Below are 23,188 nucleotides of genomic sequence, written 5' to 3' on the forward strand. Positions count from 1 at the left end.
GCAGGTGCTAGCATTACCCCCATTTCACAGAGGAGGAAACAGAGAGGTGAGCAGTGCCCAAGAACAGTGAGTGCCGGCCTGGGTCTGAGCTCAGGCCGTCAGACTCTCAATCCACAACCCTCAACCACCCTCTACCCAGCCCAAGGGTGGTCCCTTGGCTTAAGGTGTTGCAGTTTAGGTTCTGCTCCCCCGTGACAATGCACGTCCCCTTGGAAGCAGTGACACGATGAGTCTATTAGTCACCGAATGGGGAGGAAATGAGTTTACCAGCCCCTCTCCCGGAGGGTGGAGGGTGGAGAGGGCGTGAGAACTCGGAGTAGGCAGAGGGGGAGAGGAGGGAGGCTTCGGGGGGGGGGTGCAGAAATGAGAGGCAGGAGAGATGCTGACTGCCGAGGCGTCCACCTTGGAAAGCAGCCCTCCCCAAGGGACCTGGCAGGAGGGTGCTCACCTCCAGATGCCTTCGCCCTCAGCTCTGGGAGAACACCTGGGCACCCCCAGCACAGGCTGGCCTTGCTCTGGGCTGCAGCATTGCTGCACTGAGGTGGCCCTCTGAACCCAGGCAGACCCCTGGAGTGTGTCGGCTTTCAACAACAACAAAAAGAGGCCACTTTGCCTCTTCTTCAGAGGTCCCAGAGGCCAGCTGCCTCCTGTGCACCAGGCCCGTGGGGATGGGCAGTGGGTGAGGGAATGGGAGGGAGTGTGCCTGTGTGTGCCTGTGTGTGTGAGAATGAGTGCCTGGTGAGTTAAAACGTATATCTGGCCTTTGTCCCACTTCCCTGTCAAAGCTTCAAAAATCCCTGGAATTTCCTGAGAGATAGGAATGTCTTTTGTTATTCACAAAATAGCCCCTTGTGACCACACCTGAGTTTACGCTAACAGGAGACCACTGGTGGGCCCTTAGTTTCCAAGGGGGCGTGGAACTTGAGGCCCCACCCCGACCCTGGAAAGAGGAGAGGAACTGGGAGTGAGTTGGAGCTTGTAGGTGTGGGCAATGATTCAATCACTCTTGCAAAGAAAACTCTATGAAACTTCTGGACCTCGTGGCTCGGCAGAGTTCTGGTTGGTGGAGGGGCAGGAGTGTGCATGCCCCTCCCCACTGCAGACCTCGCCCCTACCTGTGTCTTTCACTCTTGAGTTGTTTCCTTTATAATAAAATGCTCCTCACAAGTACAGGGTTTTCAGTGAGTCCCCTGAGTCATTCTAGTGAATTATTGAACCTGAGGAGGGGTCATGTTTGTCACCACGTCAGACAGCAGTGTGGGTGGCTTGGGGACCCGCTGCTGCCTGGCATCTGCACCAGGGCAATCTGGTCGGGGACCCTGTCCTCTCACTTGGGTCTGTGCTCACGCACGGCAGAGGCAGTGTCAGAACTGAACTGACCTGCAGGACACCCAGTTGGTGTCTGAGAACTGTTGGCAGAAGCATGAGTGACCGTGTGAGAGACTGTGAGTGTGGCTGAGTGTGGAACTGAGTGAACTCAGGGGGACAGGCCATGGGGAGGGGGCCTGAGCCAGAGCCGGCAGTGCCCCTGGGAGGGACCCTTGACCCCGAGCCAGGGTGAGAGCTGAGGACGGCACCGTCGGAATGGGAACCGAACTGTGGTTTTCTGCCTTTTCGGGGAAAGTGCCCCCTGTACACACATGGGGCACGTGGTGGGGGGAGGGGCCCAGGCCAGGGCCGCTTGTTCAGCAGCACATGCCCAAGGAAGGCGGTCTTTTCCAACTGAGGGCCATGGCCCATCAGCTCGAATGCCACAGCCAGGGTTTTCCAAACAAAACACGAGAGTATAAAACAGAAGGCAACAAGGCGTTTGCAGTAAGGGCAGGCTTCCTGTGTGCATGTGTCTGGGAGAGGGACAAAGAGGGGGCGCCCGACCCAGGACTGGGGCCACAGGGCAGCCTGTGTTCCCCACTTCACCGAGGGTCACCTCCTTCCTCCACTATTGGGACAGCCCACTGATTCCCACCCCCCACCCCGAGGGTGACCCAAATGACAAATCAGGGCCGCTAGCCCCCGGGGCTTCCCCCATGCTGTCCTGCCATCTGATCGGCTCTTTCCTGCTCAGCACAGAGCTTTCTGGATTTCTTCACTTGGCCGAGACACCGGCCCTGCTCTCTGACCTGTGTTCCAGGGATAGAGAAAGACCACAGGAGCCCCTGGGCAGCAGTGCCCAGCTGGGGGACTGTCACAGTCTGTCACAGTCTACATTTCTTCTCTGGCCTTGTGGGAAGCTTATAGGCTGGGTTTGTTCCTTGAAGCCAAAAGCATTCCTGACTGAGCTGTATCTCAAAGTGTTTATTGAAAGAGCTGCACAGGCGACTCCAGCAGAGTGCCCTCTGGGTAAAGGCACCCAAAATATGGGCCCTCCCTTCCCCATGCCTCCTACCTGCCTCAGAGCCCTGAGGTCAAAAGGCACAGAGCCCTTACCAGACAGAGGCAGCACTGCTGCCTCTGCTGGCCATGGATTGCCCCAGGATCCGGATCTGCCACAGCAGGGGCCCGGGACAGGGAAAGACATCCTCATTAGTGGCTGTAGACTGTAGGCCTTGGCCTTGAGCACAAAGATGAGCTCCAGGCGAGCAGTGGGGGACCATGAGGTGACAAGTCTGGGTCCTGGGGCATGCATTGTTTACTTTTAGGATGCTCGCCTGGGGCCTCCCAGGATTATCACAGACGGGGCAGCCCATATCCATGCCAGCCATGGGGCCCTCCCTCCATCACTGCTCCTGCAAGCCTTCCCGGTGAACCAGGCCACCCGCAGACCTTGCTGTGCCCCATGTCCTTGCTCAGCCGCTCTGCTCCCTCTCTTCTCCCCGAAACCCCCACTGGTGGAAGGCAGACGAGCGCTGCCTGATGCCCTGCTGGGTCACCGTCTGAGTCAGCCCGCTCCTTCTCTCCCCGTTCCCGTGTCAGCTCTCCCGAGGCACTGGATGAGGAACTCCCAGAAAGCAGAAGAAGCCTTTTCCCCGAACTGTACACCCTGATGGGGGGCGTGCCCGCTATGAGGGTCCAACCCCCACCCGAAAACAGTGGTCAGAGACGGCGGTCAGAGCACTTGGTGTCTCCTCCCTCTGACCCTGGTTTGCGGTGTCCTTTGCAAGTCACTTCCCCTCTCTGAGCTGGCTTTTCCAGTATAGTGAGGGAGCGGGGCTGAGAGTCCCAGGACTCCTTCCTTCTGGAAGATTCTGTCCCAGCATCCATGGCCTGGGGTCTTTTCCCGATCCTAAGAGGCCTGCACAAAGGTTATCGTCAAGGGTAAAGTCCTGTAATGCAGGAGGCCGGGCAGCTGGTCACAGAAGCAGCCCGTCTGCCTTCCACCACTGGGGGTTTCGGGGAGAACGACTGATTTCAGTAACAGCTGGCAGAGAGGACGCTTCGGGAGAGAGGAATGTGGCTGCCACGCCCCTTCCTCCCCCCCCTCCCCCCAGACAAATACTCGGAACCCTGACACTCAATACACTATAATGGTTTTGTTTGTACTGTGCATTTTTGGCCCGGACAATCCAGAGCTGTCGTCTGCTTTTCCACTTTCGTTACCTTCAGACTATTTTGCAGCTGCTTGGGGAGAGTTTCTAATCATGCCCATTAGGGCAGGGACCGAAGTGGCAGGTTCTTCCCAGGGGCCACAAGCAGGGACTGCCATGCCTGTTGGGGGTCAGTGCTCCCGTGGCTGGAGCCCCCTCTGGCCACATGTGGCCCGCCTTCCCGTTACTTCTAACGAAGCTGTCCCTTGGCATGGCATGGAGTTGCTCCGTCCCGGCTGAGTGACAGAACCAGGGCCTGCGTGACTCTCCCCTGGAGGGGAGAGCTTTGAAAGAACACCAATGACTGAGCACCCCCCGCAAACGGGAGAAACTGGCATTCCTGGGGCTGGGGCTGAGGCATGGTGTGTGGTTGTGTTTTTTTAACTTTTGAAGGCAGTCACTTAGTGCTGCTCTATCACTAGGGAGGCTCCTAACCATCAGAGGTGCGTTTCCTCTCTTAGGAACCAGAGAGCCTGCCTCCGGTTCTGCAGGGCTGTGGGGAGGACAGGACGGTGCCTGGCACTGGGCAGACCTGAGTCGCTGCCAGCCGTGCACTGGCCTCTGGCCCCAGCACCCAGACGGGCCAACAGAGGGGCCGAGGGGGTGCTTTCACCAAACCAGCACGGAATGGGAGGGGTCTTCCTCGGATGTGGCTCTGGGGAGAGCGCCTTGCACCTCCCACAGGGCTGGTCCACTTCATCCCAACTCAGCTTCCTGCAACTCTTGAGGTCACCCCTCCACTATAAAAAGCAACTTTATAAGACGTTTCTTTCATTTAACACCACCGTCTGGCACTCCAGTAGCAATGAAGACACTCAGCCTCCTGACCCTGGTTTCAGATACGAAACGGTAAGGAAAGGAATGAAGGCTTCTCGGAGAAACGGTTCTGGGATGGGGGCGAGAAAACACAGGAGAAGCCTGGAGCATCTTGTAGTGACAGAAAGTAAGAAAAAGCTCCAGAAAACTAACACACGAGCAAAGCCCACACACAGTGGGGGTGTGTCAGAGAGACACAGAGCCAACATAGACTCACAGTGGCCAAAGTTGGAATAATCTGAGCAATAAAATAGTTAAAGTAGTATTGGATTATAACCCAAAGCATAAAATAAATACCCATGAATCCACACTGCTCTAAGAACATGACTGAATCAAAAAATAGATGGGGGAGAAGAGACAAATCTCACAGAGAAGAATTCCAAATAGTCTATGCAGAGAGTCAAAGAAGTGGAGTGTGACTTCCAGGTGCGGGCTGTGCCTGGTGACCGCCTTCGGGGGCAGGCAACGTGGGAGTGGGGGAAGGAGGAACTCACAGCAGAGCAACAGACAAACACGACCTCAGCCAGGTGGCCAAGGTCAACACCCACAGCCCAGGTTGGTATCGTGTATTGTGCCCTTGACATGATGTGAAGGGGGTCACCCCAGTCTAACCCCTGACAGCTCCCAAGTGAGGGGTGTTCTACACAATTTCTGGCTAGGAGTCCTCAAAACTGTCAAAGTCATCAAAAACAGAGAAAGCCTGAAAAACTGTCCCGGTCGTGTGACATGATGACAAGGACACACGATGACGAAAGACACGGTGGTGCCCTGGATAGGGCACCTGGAACGAAAAAGGACAGCGGGCAAAAGCTGAGGAAACCTGAGTAAACTGCAGGCTCTGGTCAACACTAAGGTAGCAGCACTGGCTCGTGAACTGTGACAAGTATCGTGAACCGTGACAGAGGTGCCAATTCATGTCAGACGTTAACAACAGGAGCAGCCGGGTGAGACGTGGATGAGGGAACCCTCCGTACTATCTTTGCAACTTTTCTCTAAAACTTCTAAAGTAAAGCAAACAAACGAAAGTACCACTTGGTGTAGAATGAATAAAGGTGGCTTTTCGATTGCCTGGAGTCTGGACACACAAAAAAACCAAAACTGGGCCGATATGTTCCCACTTTATCAGATTATAGAGAAGCAGGCTGAAGGGGGTGGACATGGTCAAGGTCACATAGATCTCTGGGACAAAGGGGCTGGATCTCCAGTCTCCTGACCACTGGCCCCAGACTTGATGAAGCCCTGTGTCTCCCTGGAGCCAGGAGGGGTGGGTCCAGGTGATCTTGGGAGACCCCATGAGCTCTCACAGCCTGCGGGCCACCCGTGGTGTCTGTATCTTTAAGAACACTGAAGCCATTGCACTGGTGGCATTTCAGACAGTCCTCTGGGGGTGGCATCATGCAGCAAAGGGTCTGCCCAGTGTCCCCAAAGAGCACACCATGCAGGCTCTGCTCTCACCAGATGTGCGACCTCAGGCAAGTGAGTTCAAGTCTGTGTGCCTGCAATTCCTTATCTGGAAATGGGAAGACCAAACATACCCACCGGAGAGAAACCCCGGTGCGGGTTAATGAGAGCATGCAAAGAACAACTTTGAATAAAAGCTGGCCAATCTCAGGGCTTTGCTTCTGCTTGAAAATACAGAAGCTCACAGGGAAGAGCAAGGTGTAAGGGCAGAGAAGGTAAGAGAAGGTGCATCTGCTCCAACTGTGGGGCAAAGGGAGGTTGGGGCTTGGCTGGAGGCCACACAAGCTTCATATACAACTGCTGACTCGATGAATTCTATGGAGTCCAAGGTGAGAATGAGTCCACTGACCAACTAAGGCCCCTGAATTCATGAGCTTGAATGCGTCCCAGACACAGGGCGGCACTCCAGGGCACACAGAAGGAGAGAACAGCAAAGCGCTAGGAGGTTGAAAGAGGAGTGTGTGTGTGTGTGTCTGTGTGTGTGTAGGATACAGCACAGGAGCACCCACATTGCCTGGGTTCAAAGTCCGGCTTGGGCCTCATCCCTGTGTCTCCCGGGGGAGGTCACGCCACTTTGTATCTCAGTTGCCACATCTGTAAAATGGGCGGAATGATCATTCCTACCCTAGAGGCCCACCGTGAGGATAAACTGTACTAATTCGGGGGTTGAACTCAGACAAGTGCCTGGAACGCAGTAAGGGCTTAGTGGGCACCTGCTGCCAGAGATGAGGGGCTGTCCACGGGGACGGGGCGGAGAGGCGCACCATGCTCTTCTGGCAGAAAGGCCTCCTGGGCGCAGACTGGCTGCCCGTGGCCAGGGCCCCGGGGGCGGGAGGAACAGGAGTGACTACTTAACGGCCAAGGGTTTTATCTCTCTGGTGACGAACGTTCCGAAGGAGAGAGGTGGCGGCTGCACGACACTGTGCAGTACTCAACTGTGCCCGTCACAGGGCTAATTTATGGGAAGTGACTGCCACCTCGTTAGAGAAACAAGCAAACACAAAAGGCTTGTGGGAAGCAGGCAAGTTGAAAAAAAATCGGTGGCAAACCCCTTTAGAAGATAATTCTTTTTATTTCTGTCCAGCCTGATTTTCTTTTTACAGTGGACACCCATGTGTCGCGCTTTTATAATTAAACAAATTAACCGTCAATTTTTCTTTAAAAGCAGAAGCAGCCTGTAAGAGCAAACTCGGAGGTTGGGTGGGGCTGGCCCTCGGTGACCTCTGACTCATTTTTCTCGCCCACCATCCACATCCCCTAGGAGGCTGAGGCCACCCAGAAGGAAGTGCTATTGTTATTGCCGCATTTCAAAGTGGGAAAAGTGCAGCCTCAGAGCCTGACCCCCAAACTCTTTGGGCCCAGCCCGCAGCCCCTTATTTTCATATGTAAATAGGGGGGTGACACGATTTCCCGGGTCCCTCTGGTTGCTCTGAGGCTCTCTGGTCCAGGACACCTGGCTGCCTTCTCCACACACCAGGCCTGCCTCAGGCGCCCTGGGGCCCAGAGAGCCCACACCCGCCGCACACGCCCTGCTCTCCCTCAGGGACAGCTGCTCCCCAAAGCAGCCTCCTACTAGTGCCCTGCTCCTGAGTCCCGGCAGCTCCTGTGGCTGCCCCTGCCCCGCTGACCACGAGATGGACAGGCCCCCGCTCACCCCGGCTGCCTCCTGGTGCAGGATCCTGGCCACCTCCGCCGGGCCGAGTTCCAGCTGCAGCCACACCGGGCACGTTTTGACAAGCTTCTCCAGGACGCTGATGCCCCGGGGAAGGAGGCAGTTCTTCTGGGTGACTGGCAGACAAGGCCCCACGCCATCTTCCTCCTCTTCCTCTTCTTCTCCTCTGTCAACATCTGGAACAGGACTGAGAACAGAATCAAGAGGTCAGCCCTCCCACAGCTCCGCAGAGAGAGGTGTAGGACGGGTGGGGGTTCAGCTCCACCGGCCTTGCTAACTGAGCATCCGGGAAGCCAGTGGCCCTGTGGGCAGTTAAAACATGAACAAACTCCTCACCTTTCAGTGCCTCTGATAAAATGGGTTCCACATACAAAGAAATACCCAGCTGTGGCACAAAACTGGAATAAATATAAACAAAAGCGCAGTGTGACAGGCGCAGCTAATTCCAGCCGGGAGTGGGCTCAGGGACAGTGAGCAGAACTCTGAACAGGACATTTAAAAAACTTCTTTAGTGAAAGTATAGTCTCTAGCGTACAACTAGACAAATCCCGGCACGTGTCTGCACCGGTCGTCTGCCACCCCGATCAAGAGAGAAAACCGCATATCCAATACTGTAGCTACATGTGGGGCCTGAGCCCTTCTTAAAAGTGGGCTGTTGGGGGAGAGGGGGGGGGACTGGGTGAAAAGTGAGGGGCTGAGCAGTGCAGAGTGGGAGTCCCGAAACAGACACAGGAATGTGAAGTACAGCACGGGGAATAGTCAACAATAATGTAATGAATATGTATGGTGCCGGGCAAGTGGTGGAAATATTGTCCAACTGGACAATCAGACACTTGACAGAGCGTTCCCTTGACATGAATACAAAATAATGTTGAATGCAAACAGTAACTGCTACAACTACAAAAAATAAAAGTGGGTGGTCTGCATGGAGGCGCGCACACAGGATTTTGGACACTTGATATGAAAAAAAGACTGTAAATATCTAGCTCACTAATAATAGCTTACGTGGCTATCAACTGCATTTCAAACGACGATAGGTTAGGTATACTGAGTTAGGTAAATTATTAAAATTAATTTTAGCTATTTCTTTTTACTTTTTAAATGTGGCAACTAGACATTTTACTGCTACATATGAGGCTTGCATTCTATTTCTATTAGAAGGGTCGATACAGGCATTTCCAGAAGTCCCCCTTGTGCCCCCCGCCCCGCCACACCCCAGTAAGAATGGAATAGGTCAGGATGGGGGAAGGAGGAGCATCACAGCCNCTGAACAGGACATTTAAAAAACTTCTTTAGTGAAAGTATAGTCTCTAGCGTACAACTAGACAAATCCCGGCACGTGTCTGCACCGGTCGTCTGCCACCCCGATCAAGAGAGAAAACCGCGTATCCAATACTGTAGCTACATGTGGGGCCTGAGCCCTTCTTAAAAGTGGGCTGTTGGGGGAGAGGGGGGGACTGGGTGAAAAGTGAGGGGCTGAGCAGTGCAGACTGGGAGTCCCGAAACAGACACAGGGATGTGAAGTACAGCACGGGGAATAGTCAACAATAATGTAATGAATATGTATGGTGCCGGGTGAGTGGTGGAAATATTGTCCAACTGGACAATCAGACACTTGACAGAGCGTTCCCTTGACATGAATACAAAATAATGTTGAATGCAAACAGTAACTGCTACAACTACAAAAAATAAAAGTGGGTGGTCTGCATGGAGGCGCGCACACAGGATTTTGGACACTTGATATGAAAAAAAGACTGTAAATATCTAGCTCACTAATAATAGCTTACGTGGCTATCAACTGCATTTCAAACGACGATAGGTTAGGTATACTGAGTTAGGTAAATTATTAAAATTAATTTTAGCTATTTCTTTTTACTTTTTAAATGTGGCAACTAGACATTTTACTGCTACATATGAGGCTTGCATTCTATTTCTATTAGAAGGGTCGATACAGGCATTTCCAGAAGTCCCCCTTGTGCCCCCCGCCCCGCCACACCCCAGTAAGAATGGAATAGGTCAGGATGGGGGAAGGAGGAGCATCACAGCCCTAAGAAACAGAAAAGCCAAAGCAGAGGTCCAGCTGAAGAGACCCTGCCCAGAAGGCTCGCTGCCCCCGCTCTGCACCCTGATTCCAGGAAAGGAGGGACGGCACCTAGGTGCCTCATATCCTGAGCTGGGGACTGGGGGGCCTTCTGTGCATCCTGCCTGCGGGGCAAAACCTTAGTCAGACAGAAGGGGTTGTTATGAAGCCAGCAGGATAGGGGTGGTCCCCCTCCTTTTCTCTGTGTTTCTGGGGTGTCGGCCAGGGGCACTGTGATCAAGGTTGGCACATGCTGAAGGGAGAGGCCTGGAGGAGGGATGAGCCCTGTTAAAGGCGCAGAAAAGTGGAACAGCTTCCTGGGGAGGGGTGGGGAGGGATGTCTGAGGGCAGGGGAACGGCATTTCCCACAGAGGCAGGCGGGGTCCCGGCTGTGGCTCTGGGGCCCTAGGAGGCTGTGAAGTGCGAGATTAGACCTGGCCAGCAGAGCTGCGCTGTGTTCAGCAGGCGGGTTTTGCAGAGACCTGAGTGGGGAGGTGTGGGGGGGATGTCGGTGCTAAAATGCCTCTCTGATGCCCCCACTGCTGGACCCTTCAGGACGCCCTCCCTCTCGTGGGTGCTGTGTGTGTACATGGGGACTTAAGGATTCTGCCTGGGTCCACACAGAGCCGGTGCCAGGTTACCAGGACAGCAGGAGTGTCCCTGGCAGTGGCAGGCACCATGGTGCTGGGTCGAGGGTCAGGGGCCGGCGGGCAGCCCCACGGATGCGCTCGGGCTGTGGAACTGGGGTTCAAGGCCGGAGCGGCCCAGCTGAAGTAGACGTGATCGCTTCCCAAGCCCTGACATGTGTCTGCAGCATCTCCTCTGGGAAGGAAGTTACGACTGTGGGCAGAGGCCAGAATGACCCAGAGAATGAGCACTTTGGGTCCCATTAGGTTGCCCGGCCCCCCGCCCCCAAACCAAAGATATCTTCTGGCACCAAAAGGCTTTAGGATCATCCTCAAGTCTCCTCCGTGGGCCCAGAGCCTCCCTGGGGGCCAGTGAGGACTGCAATGGCAGCTGAGCTCCGGGCTCCCATGTCCACTTGGCCCCCCACTCAGCTAAGACCTTGGCAAGTCCAGTCCCTTCCCAAGCCTCAGTTTCCTCATCTGTGCAATGGGCACAGGGGGGCCTAGAAGGTCCCTCCATTTGCAGAGAGGCCCTAGTAGGACCCGGGCTTTGGGATAAAGGAGGGGCGTGTGCCTCACTTTCATTCACACAGTGTCTTCTCAGGGCCGCCACGGCCAGATGTTGTCCTCCGCACTGGGTTTGAGCAGAGGACAGAATGATTCGTTCACCTCAGCCAGGGGAGGGTTCAACCATGAAGGAAGACAAAGAGTGACTGAGAGTGTCGGACGGCGAGGAGAGCTGGCGAGAGGAGGAGATTCCGGACACGGGGCCAGCAAAGGCCTTCAGTTATCTGGTCTAGGGAAAGGGCAAGGAAGCCTGGGAGGCAGCAGGAGCTCAGAGGGCAGAGGCGGGAGGAGGTGAGGTCAGCGTGGGGCAGGGCAGGGGTCCTCGAAAGGATCTGGGAGAGGTGGCTCCGACCCCATAGGTAAGGATGCCTTCCATGGGCTTCTGCCCAACCACTGGCCCACACCAACCCACAGGCTTCTTTGGCAAGAAGTGGGTCCATTAAGTCCGGGTGCAGACTGTGTGGCTTCTGGGTCCACAGAGTCTTTGAGGGTCCTCAGAGAGGAACCTGAACAGCCTGCCCCTCTCCCCCCTGCTGCCTGGCAGAGAGGCACACACTACCACTTTTGGGAGGAACAAGGAGAAACTCTGCCCCAGGCTGTAGCATTACCAGGCCTGTGCCATCCACCTCTCCTTTGAGATCGCCACGTCCTTCCTGCTCTAAAGCCCTCAGTGGCTCCCACTGCCTAAAGACTCCAATCTAGTCTCCTTCAAAAAGAATTGAAGGAATTCTTTTTCTGACACTGCCACCCTCTAGGTGTTCCTTTTCTGATCATTGTTGCCCCAGCGGACCTGCACTTCCCCACCTGGTGCTCCTGCTCGGGCTGCTTTGTCCCCCAAACCTGTGGCTCCGTCAGGCTCTCTACGACCCCTCCCAACACTCTCTCCGGTAGGTGAGCAAAAGTTCATTGGATTGGACCCAGAAAGCAAGAACAATACAAGAAAAGGTGGCTAGATCAAACATATCACAATTTAAATGTGTGCCCATAGGAATACCTCATTCAGAATGTGAATACTCAAACCACAGGCTGGGAGAAAATATTTGCAAAGCATACATTTAACAGAGAATAAGCAAGTTAATTTTTAAAACGGGCCAAAGAGTTGGGGATTCCTCAAAGAAGACAGACAAATGGCCCTGAAGCAGGTGGAAGAGCGCAGACCATTAGTCATTAAGGAAATGCAAATTTAAACCACAATGAGATACCGCATGCCAACCACCAGCATGGCTAGAATTAAAAAGCCTGCCAGCACCACGTCGTGGTGGGACATGGAGTAATCAGAACTCTCAAGCATCACTGGTGAGAATGTAAACTGGCTGGTATGACCACCTTGGGGAAAGGCCGTTTCTTATGAACCTAAACCTACTCCTAGCCTGCGGCCCAGCCGTTCCATGCCCAGGTGTATACCCGAGAAAAAACAAAAGTGCATGTCTGCAAAGAGACCTGTGCGTGAACGCTCGCAGCAGCTCTGCTCACGATCGCCCAGACTGGTCCAGGGGTCGTCTGCAGACAAGCAGACGCTGGTGCGTGACGGAATGGAACAGCGGCAACAAATAGGAACCACAGATACACACTACCACGTGGCTGACCCTCAGCAATACGGCACTGAGTGAAAGAAGCCAGGTGCAGAAAAACACATACTGTACGAATACGCACGTGAAGTTCAAACGGAGCACTTCGAGTGTGTCTTTACATGTTATCACGCGTAAATTTCATACCAAAGCAATAAAAAAGCACCACAGATGACCAGAGTCAGTGATGTGCACGCTGACACACGCAGGAGGGTCCGAAGCCTTCTCTGGAAGGCAAACGAAGTAAGGTGGGTTCATGGATGGACAGAGGGACAGACCGACATGTAATAAAGCAAATACACAGATGTGCTAAGGGTAAGTGGTGGGTATATGTGTGTTTGCCGCAAAAGTTTTTCAACTTTTCTGTAGGTTTAAATTTAAATTTTTTATAGTAAACTATTGAGGATCAGGTTCACCCCATCCTCAAAGGCCCATTCAGAAGAAGGCTGCCTGCTGTTAACAGAAGCCCTGGGTTTGAATCTAGGCTGTGTGATCTCTGGCCAGTTGCTTTACATCTCTGGGCTTTAGTTTAGGCATTTTTCAAAGAGACAGGAATAGTCCTTCTGTAACAAAATAATCGTGCAAAATCATGCAAAGTCTGTCAGTGACTTCGCCCAGCACACGTACTCAGGGGAAGTGTTAATTATTGTTTTCTAGTTGAAATTCCTCTTTTCCTTCTCCCACTGCAGCTCTCCCGCTTTGTGGCCTTGATTTTAGGACCTCGTACATTTGACAGAGTGACTGAGGTGCAGGTCTCTGTGTCAGGCTCAGCTTACACCCAAGATAACATCTGGCCCCAGAGACAGACCACAAGTTCAAGTGCCTGGGAACCACATGGCCTGACATGAAAAAAGACGTCAGTTTTGTTGGGCGCAGAAACACACCACTTGGAGAACCCCTTCTATACCGGGGACCCAGACAGGGCTGGTGAGAAGACCAACAGGCAGGGCTGTCCCAGGAACCCTGCAGGGACGAGCGCCCGCCCTGACTGAACCACCGGGGAGGCCCAAGGCCCTTAAGATCCCGCTTTCCAGGGTCTGTCCCACTCTGTCAGTGTCCTCCCTCCCTAGGTGGGCCAGCTCAGAAGTGACAAAGGCTCGTGCAGGGGCCTTGCGTGGTGGCTTGGCAGCGGCAAGGATCTGGGGGTTGGAGAGGGTCTCTGAGGTCGAGGAGTTGGAGAAGTAGCCGCTGGGGGTGTGGGAAGTTTTCGGTCTGGCTTGAGATCACCAGAGCAGTTCAGCCCTAAAGGGACAAAGTGACATGGCCACCTGCTCTGACCTGGCCGATGGAGCCAGGCAGCTGCCCTCTAATCCCTGCTCCCCTGCTGACTTCGGGCCCTGGGTGACTGACTGGAGCTCTCTGGGTGCTGCTCGCTTGTGACTGCAAAGTGCCCGTGCTGATCATGGTGGCTGTCAGGCTCAGGCAGGATGGCAAAGCAGGGGGCACCCTTGTCCAGCTTTATTTTAGTGCCGTGATCACTGTTACAGAATAGCCTGGCCACATCAGCTCTAACTGCCAGGGACCATGGCTGAGCCCACATGGCACTGGATATGTCCTCTGTGGGCAGTGCCAGGGACCCCACATCCATGCCCTCGCTTCTCGCCACACTCCTGCTCAGGACCCTGCAAAGGCAGCCTTGGGACCTTGGGTGACGGATGGCACTGTTGGTGCAAGATAACAAGCCTCAGATTTTAGAGCAACTCCCCTAGAAAGGGGAATCGCTCCCCAACTGGCTTTCTTTCTGCCCGGGGGACTGGAGCACAGAGCTCTGGTCAGCAGTGCCACAGCCTTGGACACCCTGGCCATGGCCTGGGGTCAGACACTGGGGCATCCCAGGCCCAGGGCTGCAGGGACCAGGCCTGGAGTCAGCATCCACCCAGTCCATGGGGGAGATATGCTTACCAGCTGCCCCAAGGAGGGAGAAAGAGAGAAAGAGAGAGAGAGTGAGAGAGAGAAAGGAAAAGTGAGCTGATGTGGCAAAGTGTATTAATTGGTGAATCTGGTAAAGGGTGGACATACAGGAATTCATTGGTCTATTCCTGTAACTCTCCTGGAAGTCTTAAATTGTCCAAAGAAAAGGTCTGAAAATCAAACAAACCAGCCCTGTCCAGGTAGCTCAGTTGGTTATCATAAGCATCACCCAATATGCCAAGGTTGCAGGTTTGATCCCCAGTCAGAGAACCTACAAGAAGCAACCAATGAGTGCATGAATAAATGGAACAACAAACTGATGTTTTTCTCTCTCCCTTCCACTCTCTCTCTAAAATCAATAAATAAAATTTTAAAAAATAAATAAAATCAAGCAAACCAAAAAACGTGATGTAAAGTGCCGCAAGCAAACTATAGAAGGAACAAAAACACTTCTCTAAGGTGTGAAAACACACACCACAGTTCTGTGTCCGGGTGATGGTTACCTCTGACAGGATAGGATCAGGGACGGGCATGCAGGAGGCTTCAGTTCTATAAAGATTTATTTATTTTTAAAAGATCTGAGGCAATCTGGCAAAAGACAGGATTTAACAAAGCTGAATTATGGGTACTCAGGGGGTTCTTCTGGTTTTTTTTCCCCTAGATTTCTCTACACTAGAAATATTTAATTAAGAAACAAAATGAAACGCCCACAGGCACACACCTTCCAACCTAGGCCCCAGAGCGCGTCATAAACTGAGTGGGCTGGGTGGGGTCTCCAGACCCCTGAGCTTGTTAATTTCTCGGGGAGGACTCCAGCTCTTTTTTCTTGGTGGATTAAAGTCAGTTCTGGAGCCTGGAGGCCAGTGTTGGAAGGCAGTCAGAAGAGTCCGTCCCACAGAGTCAGGCTCTAGGAGATTTTCGGAGAAATCCTCTGCCACAAAGGCAAGCAGAAGCTGGAGTCACTGGGGCCATTTTCGTGCCCGGTGGCAGCCACAGGACCTGGGCCAGGAGCAGTGGCTGCTGCCAGGCAGAAGGACACCCCGGAGTCCCTGACGCCGGCGAAGATGCTGGCAGACACGTAGCGACAACTGCAGGCCCCTGGGGCTGGGGGACTCTTGAAGCCGTGGGGGTGGGGGAGGTGGCGGTGCACAACGGCCCACCCCTCCAACCCTCTGAGCCTCAGTCTCCCGCTCTGTAAACAGGGAGACCCATGCCACCTGCCCCAAAGGCCGTGTGGGGACCAAAGGGGACAGTGTCAGGAAAGAACGCAGCTGTAGCTGCCACTTAACAAGTGCTAACTACTAAATGAGCCAGAGGCCCGGGGACAGTTCTTGGAGGAAACCCAGGCTCCAGACCCCAGGGAAGTGGGTTCTGCTCGAGAGGGAGGAAGATCCGGGAACGTGTGGAGGGCGAGCACACCCAAAGACCAGCTGAGGCATTTGGGTTGGATCAGTGGTGCGCCAGGAAAGGGCTCATCCAGGTCCCCGAAACATACCGTCCCGACGGGTAGTCACTGCCTGTCTCCATGACGTCAGCACTCCCACCACGGCCAATGTGCGGCTGTCAATGACCAGCACACAAATCCCTGAATGTGCCCAGTGGGTCTTTATGAGCCTTCCGGCTGCAGCGAACCATTGGGGTATCAGGGCTGCCTTGCTCACCTAACGGAGTCCTCTCTGCCACCCTGGTATGCCATTGTTGGATTCCGGGGGATCCCGTTGTGGAAACAAAGGGAGGTAAAGAGTTTGTAAGATGAGTCATGACATGACAAATGCCATATTCTCCAGGACAACGGGTGTGACCTAGAGGAAATAGCACTGAGCTCAGATGCCGGAGACCACGGTCTGGTTCTGCTGTTCACTGTGTGACCTTGGGCAACTCACTTCCCCTCTCAAGGTCCAGGGGGCTCGTCAGTAAAATGAGAAGGTTGGATGAGATCTGGGATGGCAAGCAGGTGGCATTTCCATGTGAACCCGGCTGACTGGCAGCGGCTGCCCAGACTGTCCTGCTGAAGGCTGGTCAGAGAAAGCGTGTTCAGATCTGCTGGCCAGGTTTGTCTGCTAGGGCCTCTGTAACAGAGAGCGGCAGCAGCTGGACCGTGCATTTCCTGAGTGGGGTCAGATCAAAGACTAAGGGTCCTTCCGGCGCAGCGATTCCTGCGATTGCATGACTCAGAGGACCCCTGGCTAGGTGCCACCTGAGGGCTTTTCTTCTAAGCCAGTCTGGCTTTGCCCTGGTGGACAGCCGAGAGAGGGCAGGTGGCCAGGCCAGCTTCTCAGTGGCTTCCTCTCTGCCACATGTTTTTTTCCTGGACGTGTGGAAGCTGAGCTGCAGCTGCTGCCTGCTTCTACCTCTGGCCCAGCCTTGGGTGGACTCGGGACCAGAAACCCAGCTCGCAGGCTGACCATGGCGGTCAGGCAGGGACGCCAGTTTTGGAATCAGACTCTATCACATGTGTAATGTGCAAATTCGTGGCCAATGCCCCCAGCCCAGTTCCAGAGGCTAAATACCTGCACGAGGCCCTGGTGGACCCCCACAGTTGCTTAGGGCTCTAAGGACAGTGTTGGGAGCTCCTGCTGTGACAGAGGTCCCTGGGTTTCTCCTCACACAGAAAGCAGAAGGCCTTCTGTGATGAGGGGGTGCACAGAGGGCAGCTTGAGGCCTCCGACCCTCGGTATGTGGGCCTCGGGGAACCTGGGACTCAGCTGTGTGGGCCCCAGCCCACAGCCTCTGGAGGGGAAGTCGGCTTCAGCAGGTCTTCCGGACCCCGGAAGTGCCGAGAGCAGGTCAGGCTGTCTCAGCTTGCACGTCACAGCCCACATCAAGGGGTCGAGCAGGTCAAAAGCCTTCAGAGTTTCCACACCTGTGTGTACGTGCCGCAGGCCTCTGCTGCATGGCGTGTGGCGGGTGCTGCCCGGTTCCCGGCCCTGCCTTGGCTGACTGTTGGGTACTCTGCTGGCCCTGAGGGGCTCTGCCTGCCCACACTGAGCCCAGCCAGGTTCCTGCAGAGCCCTCGGGGGCACTGGCTTCAGTGCTGTGGGCCCTTCGGTGGCCACCCCACTGAGCCAGGCCAGCCCCCAGGCTCTGGCTGCTGCCTCACAGCCTCCCTCTGCCTGGCCCTGGCTGCTCTGCGCTCTTCAGAGCTCAGACACCCACAGCCTCCTGGACTCCTGGGCGTAGCTCCTGCACGCTCCCTCTGGAACCTTCTCTGGTTCCCAGTCCCAGCCCCTTTCCCTGGCCCAGCCAGCCCCTCAAGGCCGACTCAGCCTGCCCATAGTGCTGACCCTCCGCCCAATGCCAGTGCTAGGCTAGGGCTGCTGACCACCCCCTGAATGCTGTGCGCGATCAGGCCTTGGGTGATGGCAAGGCTGTGTTGACCGGGAAGTTTAAGCGTGGGTTGGGGAACCAGACAGCCTGGGTTAGATCCCCAGTGTGGTTGCCTTGGCAAGTGATTAACCCTCTCTTTGCCTTAATTTTCCTGTATTTAAAATGGGACATATAAGTATTATTATCTTACAGGATTGCTGTAAAGAGTTCAGGATAGTGCCCGGCATAGAGCGAACATTCAAGGATGTCATCATGCATCCACTCACCCCATAAGTATTTATTGAGCATGTACTATGGGCCAGGCGCCACCTTCAACTTATCATAATAATCATTACAGTAATAGTTATACAGAGTGAAAGAGTAGCTAACACTCCCCTCCCTCCCACAAAAAACAAACCTAGAAACTTCACTGAGTGTGGAGATAGTTACTGGAGAACACAGGATTCAGGGGACCAGTTTCCTGGCTGGGACTGCAGCTGGAGGCAGTGGGGACATGAGGACCCAAGTCAGCACAGACAATGGGCAGGCCCCGTGCTCAGATGTGATACGTGTGCTGAGATGACCTGAGGCCACCTCTGCCCAGAGACGGGGAGAGACATGGAAGGGTGCCTCTGGGGTGTGGGGCACTGAGGGCTGACGGGCAGGGCTGGGAGATGGGCATCGCCCTGCATACCCCTTTGTACTTTTGAATTTGAGCCACATGACTGTATTGCCCATTCAAAAAACAAGGAAAACAATTTGGACTTTGAAAAAGGTTCTCGTTCAGGGGATTTCACACGTGGAACTGAGCTGAGTTCTGTGCCAGTGGAACTAGGAAGCTCTGCCTTCTTGTTTTGGCTAACATTGCACATTGCAGGTCATTGCCCTTCTAGACTCTGTCTCAAAGAGATATGTTAAAAATGCAAATAAAGTTAACAGACAAGGATGTTACTGCAATGTGACCTACAGCCACCCAAACTGGAAACAATCCAACGGTGAACAACAGTGCTGCTCACATGCCTGCCTGCTCCCCAAACTCCTTGTCCAAGTGCCGGTGGGTTACTGCTCTGTGCCCCGCTCAGCACCACACAAGGGTTCAGTAACATATCATCAGTGGTTGAGTGGTTCAGGAAATAACAGGCTTGGAAACATTTGGAAACTGGAAACATATGAAATTGGAAACATTTAACCCTTTCTGGCCTACAGAGACCGCAGTCTTAGATATCTGATCTGATACAGACGCTGGGAGAATGGACCCCCCAGTAAAGACGGGGCTGCACCTGTCAACACGAGGCACGGAGGGGTGGCTCGCTAGAGTCACTGGAGCCTTGTCTGAAGGGAGCGGAGGCTGGAAATGGTCTAACTGCGTGCCGCAAAGGGACTGGGAAAATCAGCAGATACTGCGCAACCGCTGAAGAAAAGACGAAGGAAGGTCTCCGGGCACGGATATGGGGAGGTTTCCAGGGTGTGTGGTCAGGTGACGAGAGCACGCAGAGCAGCAGGGGCACAGAGTTGTGATTAGCATCTGCGCAAACAACCCTGAAAGAAGCCACAAGGAACTAGTAACCGGTGGGGCAGGCGTCGGGGCAAGCACACGGGGCACACGGGTGGGAAGACGACTTCACTGTACGTCCTTTTAAAAATGATATTTTTATTGTGAATCCTGGGAATGTATTACCTGCTCTAAAATAAATTAATGATGTTTCCAGAGACTTCTGTGTGCCAGGCGTTGCTCTAACTGTTTTACACGTAGTCATCTCAACTCAATCCTTTAAAACAACCCTGTGTCTCTGGTTATCGTTCCCCTTTTACAGACGGAGAGACTGAGACCCAGAGAAGCTAAGTGCCTCACTAAAGCGGTGACATCAGCAACTGACAGACCTGGGATTTGAACCCTGGCTGTCTGTGAGTCTCTAGTCCAGTGGTCTTAACCACTCTGCCAGACCCCGCCAGATGCCTGCTTACGATGTAAGATTTAACATGACAAACACACAGCATGAGACTAAAGAGATGGAAGGCTGGCTCGTGTCCATGGAGGGGAAGGCTCAATATTGTCCGCAGCATGAACTCTACAAAAACTGACCTGCAGAATCAGGGCCATCCCAACCTGAATCCAAGGGTCAGTCCAAAGCTACAGTGATTATGACAGTGTGGCACTGGTGCTGGGACACAGCTGGCCCAGGAATGACCCCCACACGGCACGGTCACTTGATGTATGCATGACCACAGCAGAACCCTGAGGAGTGAACGGACTTTGCAACAAAATATGCTGAGACATCCGGGTATCCATGGGGGGAAAAAAGAAACTTGACTCCCTCACAGCTTATACGCAACTCAGTTCCAGGAAGACTCTGTCCTGACCTCAATGTGGAAAACAAAGCAAAAAACCTTCTGGAAGAAAAGGAAGACTATGTTCATGATCTTAAACGGCACACTTACACGCACCCGCACCCCCCCCCCCCAACAGAAGACTGGTGAGTTTGGCTGCACTGACATGAAGACTGCGGTTCACTAAGACACCACAGAGGGGCTCAAAGTGCAGCCCTGAGTGGGAGAAGATATCTGTCACACACACAACCACCGAAGGGCACCCAAGTGGCACATGCAACTTCTGCACACCGACAAGGGGAAGGCAGGACAAGTAGAAGGGTGGGCAAGGGGCTTGAACCAGCACTGTGCACAGAAGTCATCCACATGGCCAAGAGGCGCCTGAGAAGGCGCCCAGAGGCAGGAGGAGGCAGGGCTCTGGAATGAAAACTACGAGAGCCCACGGAGGCGGCTGTTAGTCCTGAGGTTACGTGACTTTCCTCTCCTTCTTCACACTTTTCTGTACATTCCGAATTTTTACAGAGTGTGACCTATTATGGAAACCAGAAGTGATGGGGGAACATTTCAGGGGAAACGGTGAAAACGGAGGAATGGACACCCAGGAGCCAGTCTTCCCGGGGATCGACTTGCTTGCCCGGGTCTCTCTCTCACGCATGAGCAAGTGGGAAGTGCTGGAACGTGACGAGATCAGGGTAGTTCCACCTGGCCGCACCTCGGCCACCTCAGACAAACCAGGGTGACGGACCTCTGTCCCTCAGGAACAAACCTGTTCCAACGCTCCCCTTACCTGCGGCCCGTTCATCTTCTCTGAGCCTCAGTTTCCTCATCTGGAAAAACATGGGAAGTATCAATGCCCAGAGGCCCAGCAGCCCTGCGGGTCAGAGGGCAGTGTGCATAAGGAGAAGGGGAAACCCAGACGTATGCAAATACATAAANAGAGGCAGGAGGAGGCAGGGCTCTGGAATGAAAACTATGAGAGCCCATGGAGGCGGCTCTTAGTCCTGAGGTTACGTGACTTTCCTCTCCTTCTTCACACTTTTCTGTACATTCCGAATTTTTACAGAGTGTGACCTATTATGGAAACCAGAAGTGATGGGGGAACATTTCAGGGGAAACGGTGAAAACGGAGGAATGGACACCCAGGAGCCGGTCTTCCCGGGGATCGACTTGCTTGTCCAGGTCTCTCTCTCACGCATGAGCAAGTGGGAAGTGCTGGAACGTGACGAGATCAGGGTAGTTCCACCTGGCCGCACCTCAGCCACCTCAGACAAACCAGGGTGACGGACCTCTGTCCCTCAGGAACAAACCTGTTCCAACGCTCCCCTTACCTGCGGCCCGTTCATCTTCTCTGAGCCTCAGTTTCCTCATCTGGAAAAACATGGGAAGTATCAATGCCCAGAGGCCCAGCAGCCCTGCGGGTCAGAGGGCAGTGTGCATAAGGAGAAGGGGAAACCCAGACGTATGCAAATACATAAAACACGGGAACCCGGTGCATTCCAGAGGTTATTTTTCAGCTGGTACAGTTCTCTCAGTTTATGATCTAGTGCGAGCCTGTGCTATGCAAAGGAACTGCGCGCGATGACGGAATGTTCTCTGTCCGCGCTGCCCATGGGGCCCCCTTGGGTTGCCTGCGGCTATGGAGCACTTGAAATACGGCTAGTGCAGCCGTGACTTCATTTGACTTAATTTAATTTATGAAACAGCTCCACATGGCCAGTGGCTACGTATTGGACAACACAGGTGTAGACTTTACTACTGTTTAAATCTTCTCAGTGTGTGAATTCATGTCCTACGGGTGGGATTTGTTTTTAATTAGGAAGAAAGAAAAAGATACTAAAGACAACTGGATGTGTGCCGAGTGTTACTTGCATTAGCCATTAGCCGATTCGGAAAGTTCTTCAGGAGAGGAGAGTCCGCCTGCCCCCCCCCCCGCCCCCCCGTCCCGCACCCNCCCCCCCCCCCCCCCCCCCCCCCCCGTCCCGCACGTAAGGGCCCTTCTCCCAGGAGCTGACCCGTGAGGCTGGCTGTGGTCAAGGCCCTCTTCGGTCCGCCTTTGGTGCACCATCCCACCCCGCCCTCCTCCCCGCAAGGCTCGCCCCTTGGGGACCAGAGCCCTCACCCACTTCCTTCTGCTGCCTTCCCCTCCTCAGGGACCGGCCAGGCTCAGAAAATGAGCTGCTCCAACAGCCCTGGGGAGGCATGTCCTTGGNCCCCCCCCCCGCCCCCGTCCCGCACGTAAGGGCCCTTCTCCCAGGAGCTGACCCGTGAGGCTGGCTATGGTCAAGGCCCTCTTCGGTCCGCCTTTGGTGCACCATCCCACCCCGCCCTCCTCCCCGCAAGGCTCGCCCCTTGGGGACCAGAGCCCTCACCCACTTCCTTCTGCTGCCTTCCCCTCCTCAGGGACCGGCCAGGCTCAGAAAATGAGCTGCTCCAACAGCCCTGGGGAGGCATGTCCTTGGGCCCTGCTGGCGTCCCTCCCTCTTGGAGCCCCCACCACACGTGGCAGCCCACAAGTCCCACCGTGACCCCGGCCTCCGGCCCTGCCTGCTGCTTACTCAGAGGTTCCCCATCATCTGGGGGAAAAGGGAAGGAGATCACGGCTCTCTCCCCCCGCACCTGACCCTGGGCTGAGGAGGGAGACACGCAGGGGGAGCAGCCGGCCCACGGTGGACATGACTCACCGCAGAAAGGGACGCAGGGCACCTCTGTGCCCTCTGGGGGTCCCTCCTGCTGGGTCTCTGCTCAGGTGTCTCCTCCCTGCCCTGGAGGGGTGGGGCCTGACTGCGTCCCACCCTGACCCTGGCCTGCCGGTGGCTGCGAGATGGGACGGAGAAGCACACAGACCCCAGAGCGACTGCTGCACTGGGGGCTCCACGGTGGCTCGCTACATAGCTGCGGCGGACATCACTGACCCTGGACAGCTCTGAGTGGTGCGGAAAGTGCTTTGCCCTGGACAGGGAGCCACGGTCTATTCTAGCCTGTGCCTCAAGCAGTGCGCTGGGCACCCTTGGGCAAGTCTCCCTCCCTCTCTGGGCCTCAGTTCTCTCAGCAGGGAAATGAGCGAAAGGATACTCACACCCCACTACTTCAGAGGATTACTGAAAGGGTGACAAGTGACCACAGTGCTGGGGGATGAGCTTTCACAAAGTGAGCCCCCATTTCTAAACTGGAGGAGGGGGTCCGGCACGGACCCGGCCCAGGGCTCAGGGGCCCAGTGCGACGATCCCTGGCAGCAGCCCTCCTCGGGGTGCAGGTCATGGGCCCCAGGCCCCCACTTGCACCTCGCAGGAAACTACTGCAGCGTCACACTCCTTCCACCCCTGGTGACA

At 54.7% G+C, this 23,188-nt stretch overlaps 1 protein-coding gene across 1 annotated transcript in view; it reads right to left on the reverse strand.

Moving 5' to 3' along the window:
• Positions 1-23,188, reverse strand: part of RIN3 (Ras and Rab interactor 3) — a 103,255-nt gene that overhangs the window by 65,590 nt on the left and 14,477 nt on the right. The window contains exon 2 of the mRNA XM_037031718.1: positions 7,456-7,660. Within this exon, the coding sequence (XP_036887613.1) occupies positions 7,456-7,660 (205 nt within the window). The remainder of the gene's footprint in view (positions 1-7,455; positions 7,661-23,188) is intronic.

Source organism: Sturnira hondurensis, unplaced genomic scaffold (assembly GCF_014824575.4).
Source record: "Sturnira hondurensis isolate 20B ecotype Veracruz unplaced genomic scaffold, ASM1482457v3 Scaffold0021143, whole genome shotgun sequence".
NCBI lineage: Eukaryota > Metazoa > Chordata > Mammalia > Chiroptera > Phyllostomidae > Sturnira > Sturnira hondurensis.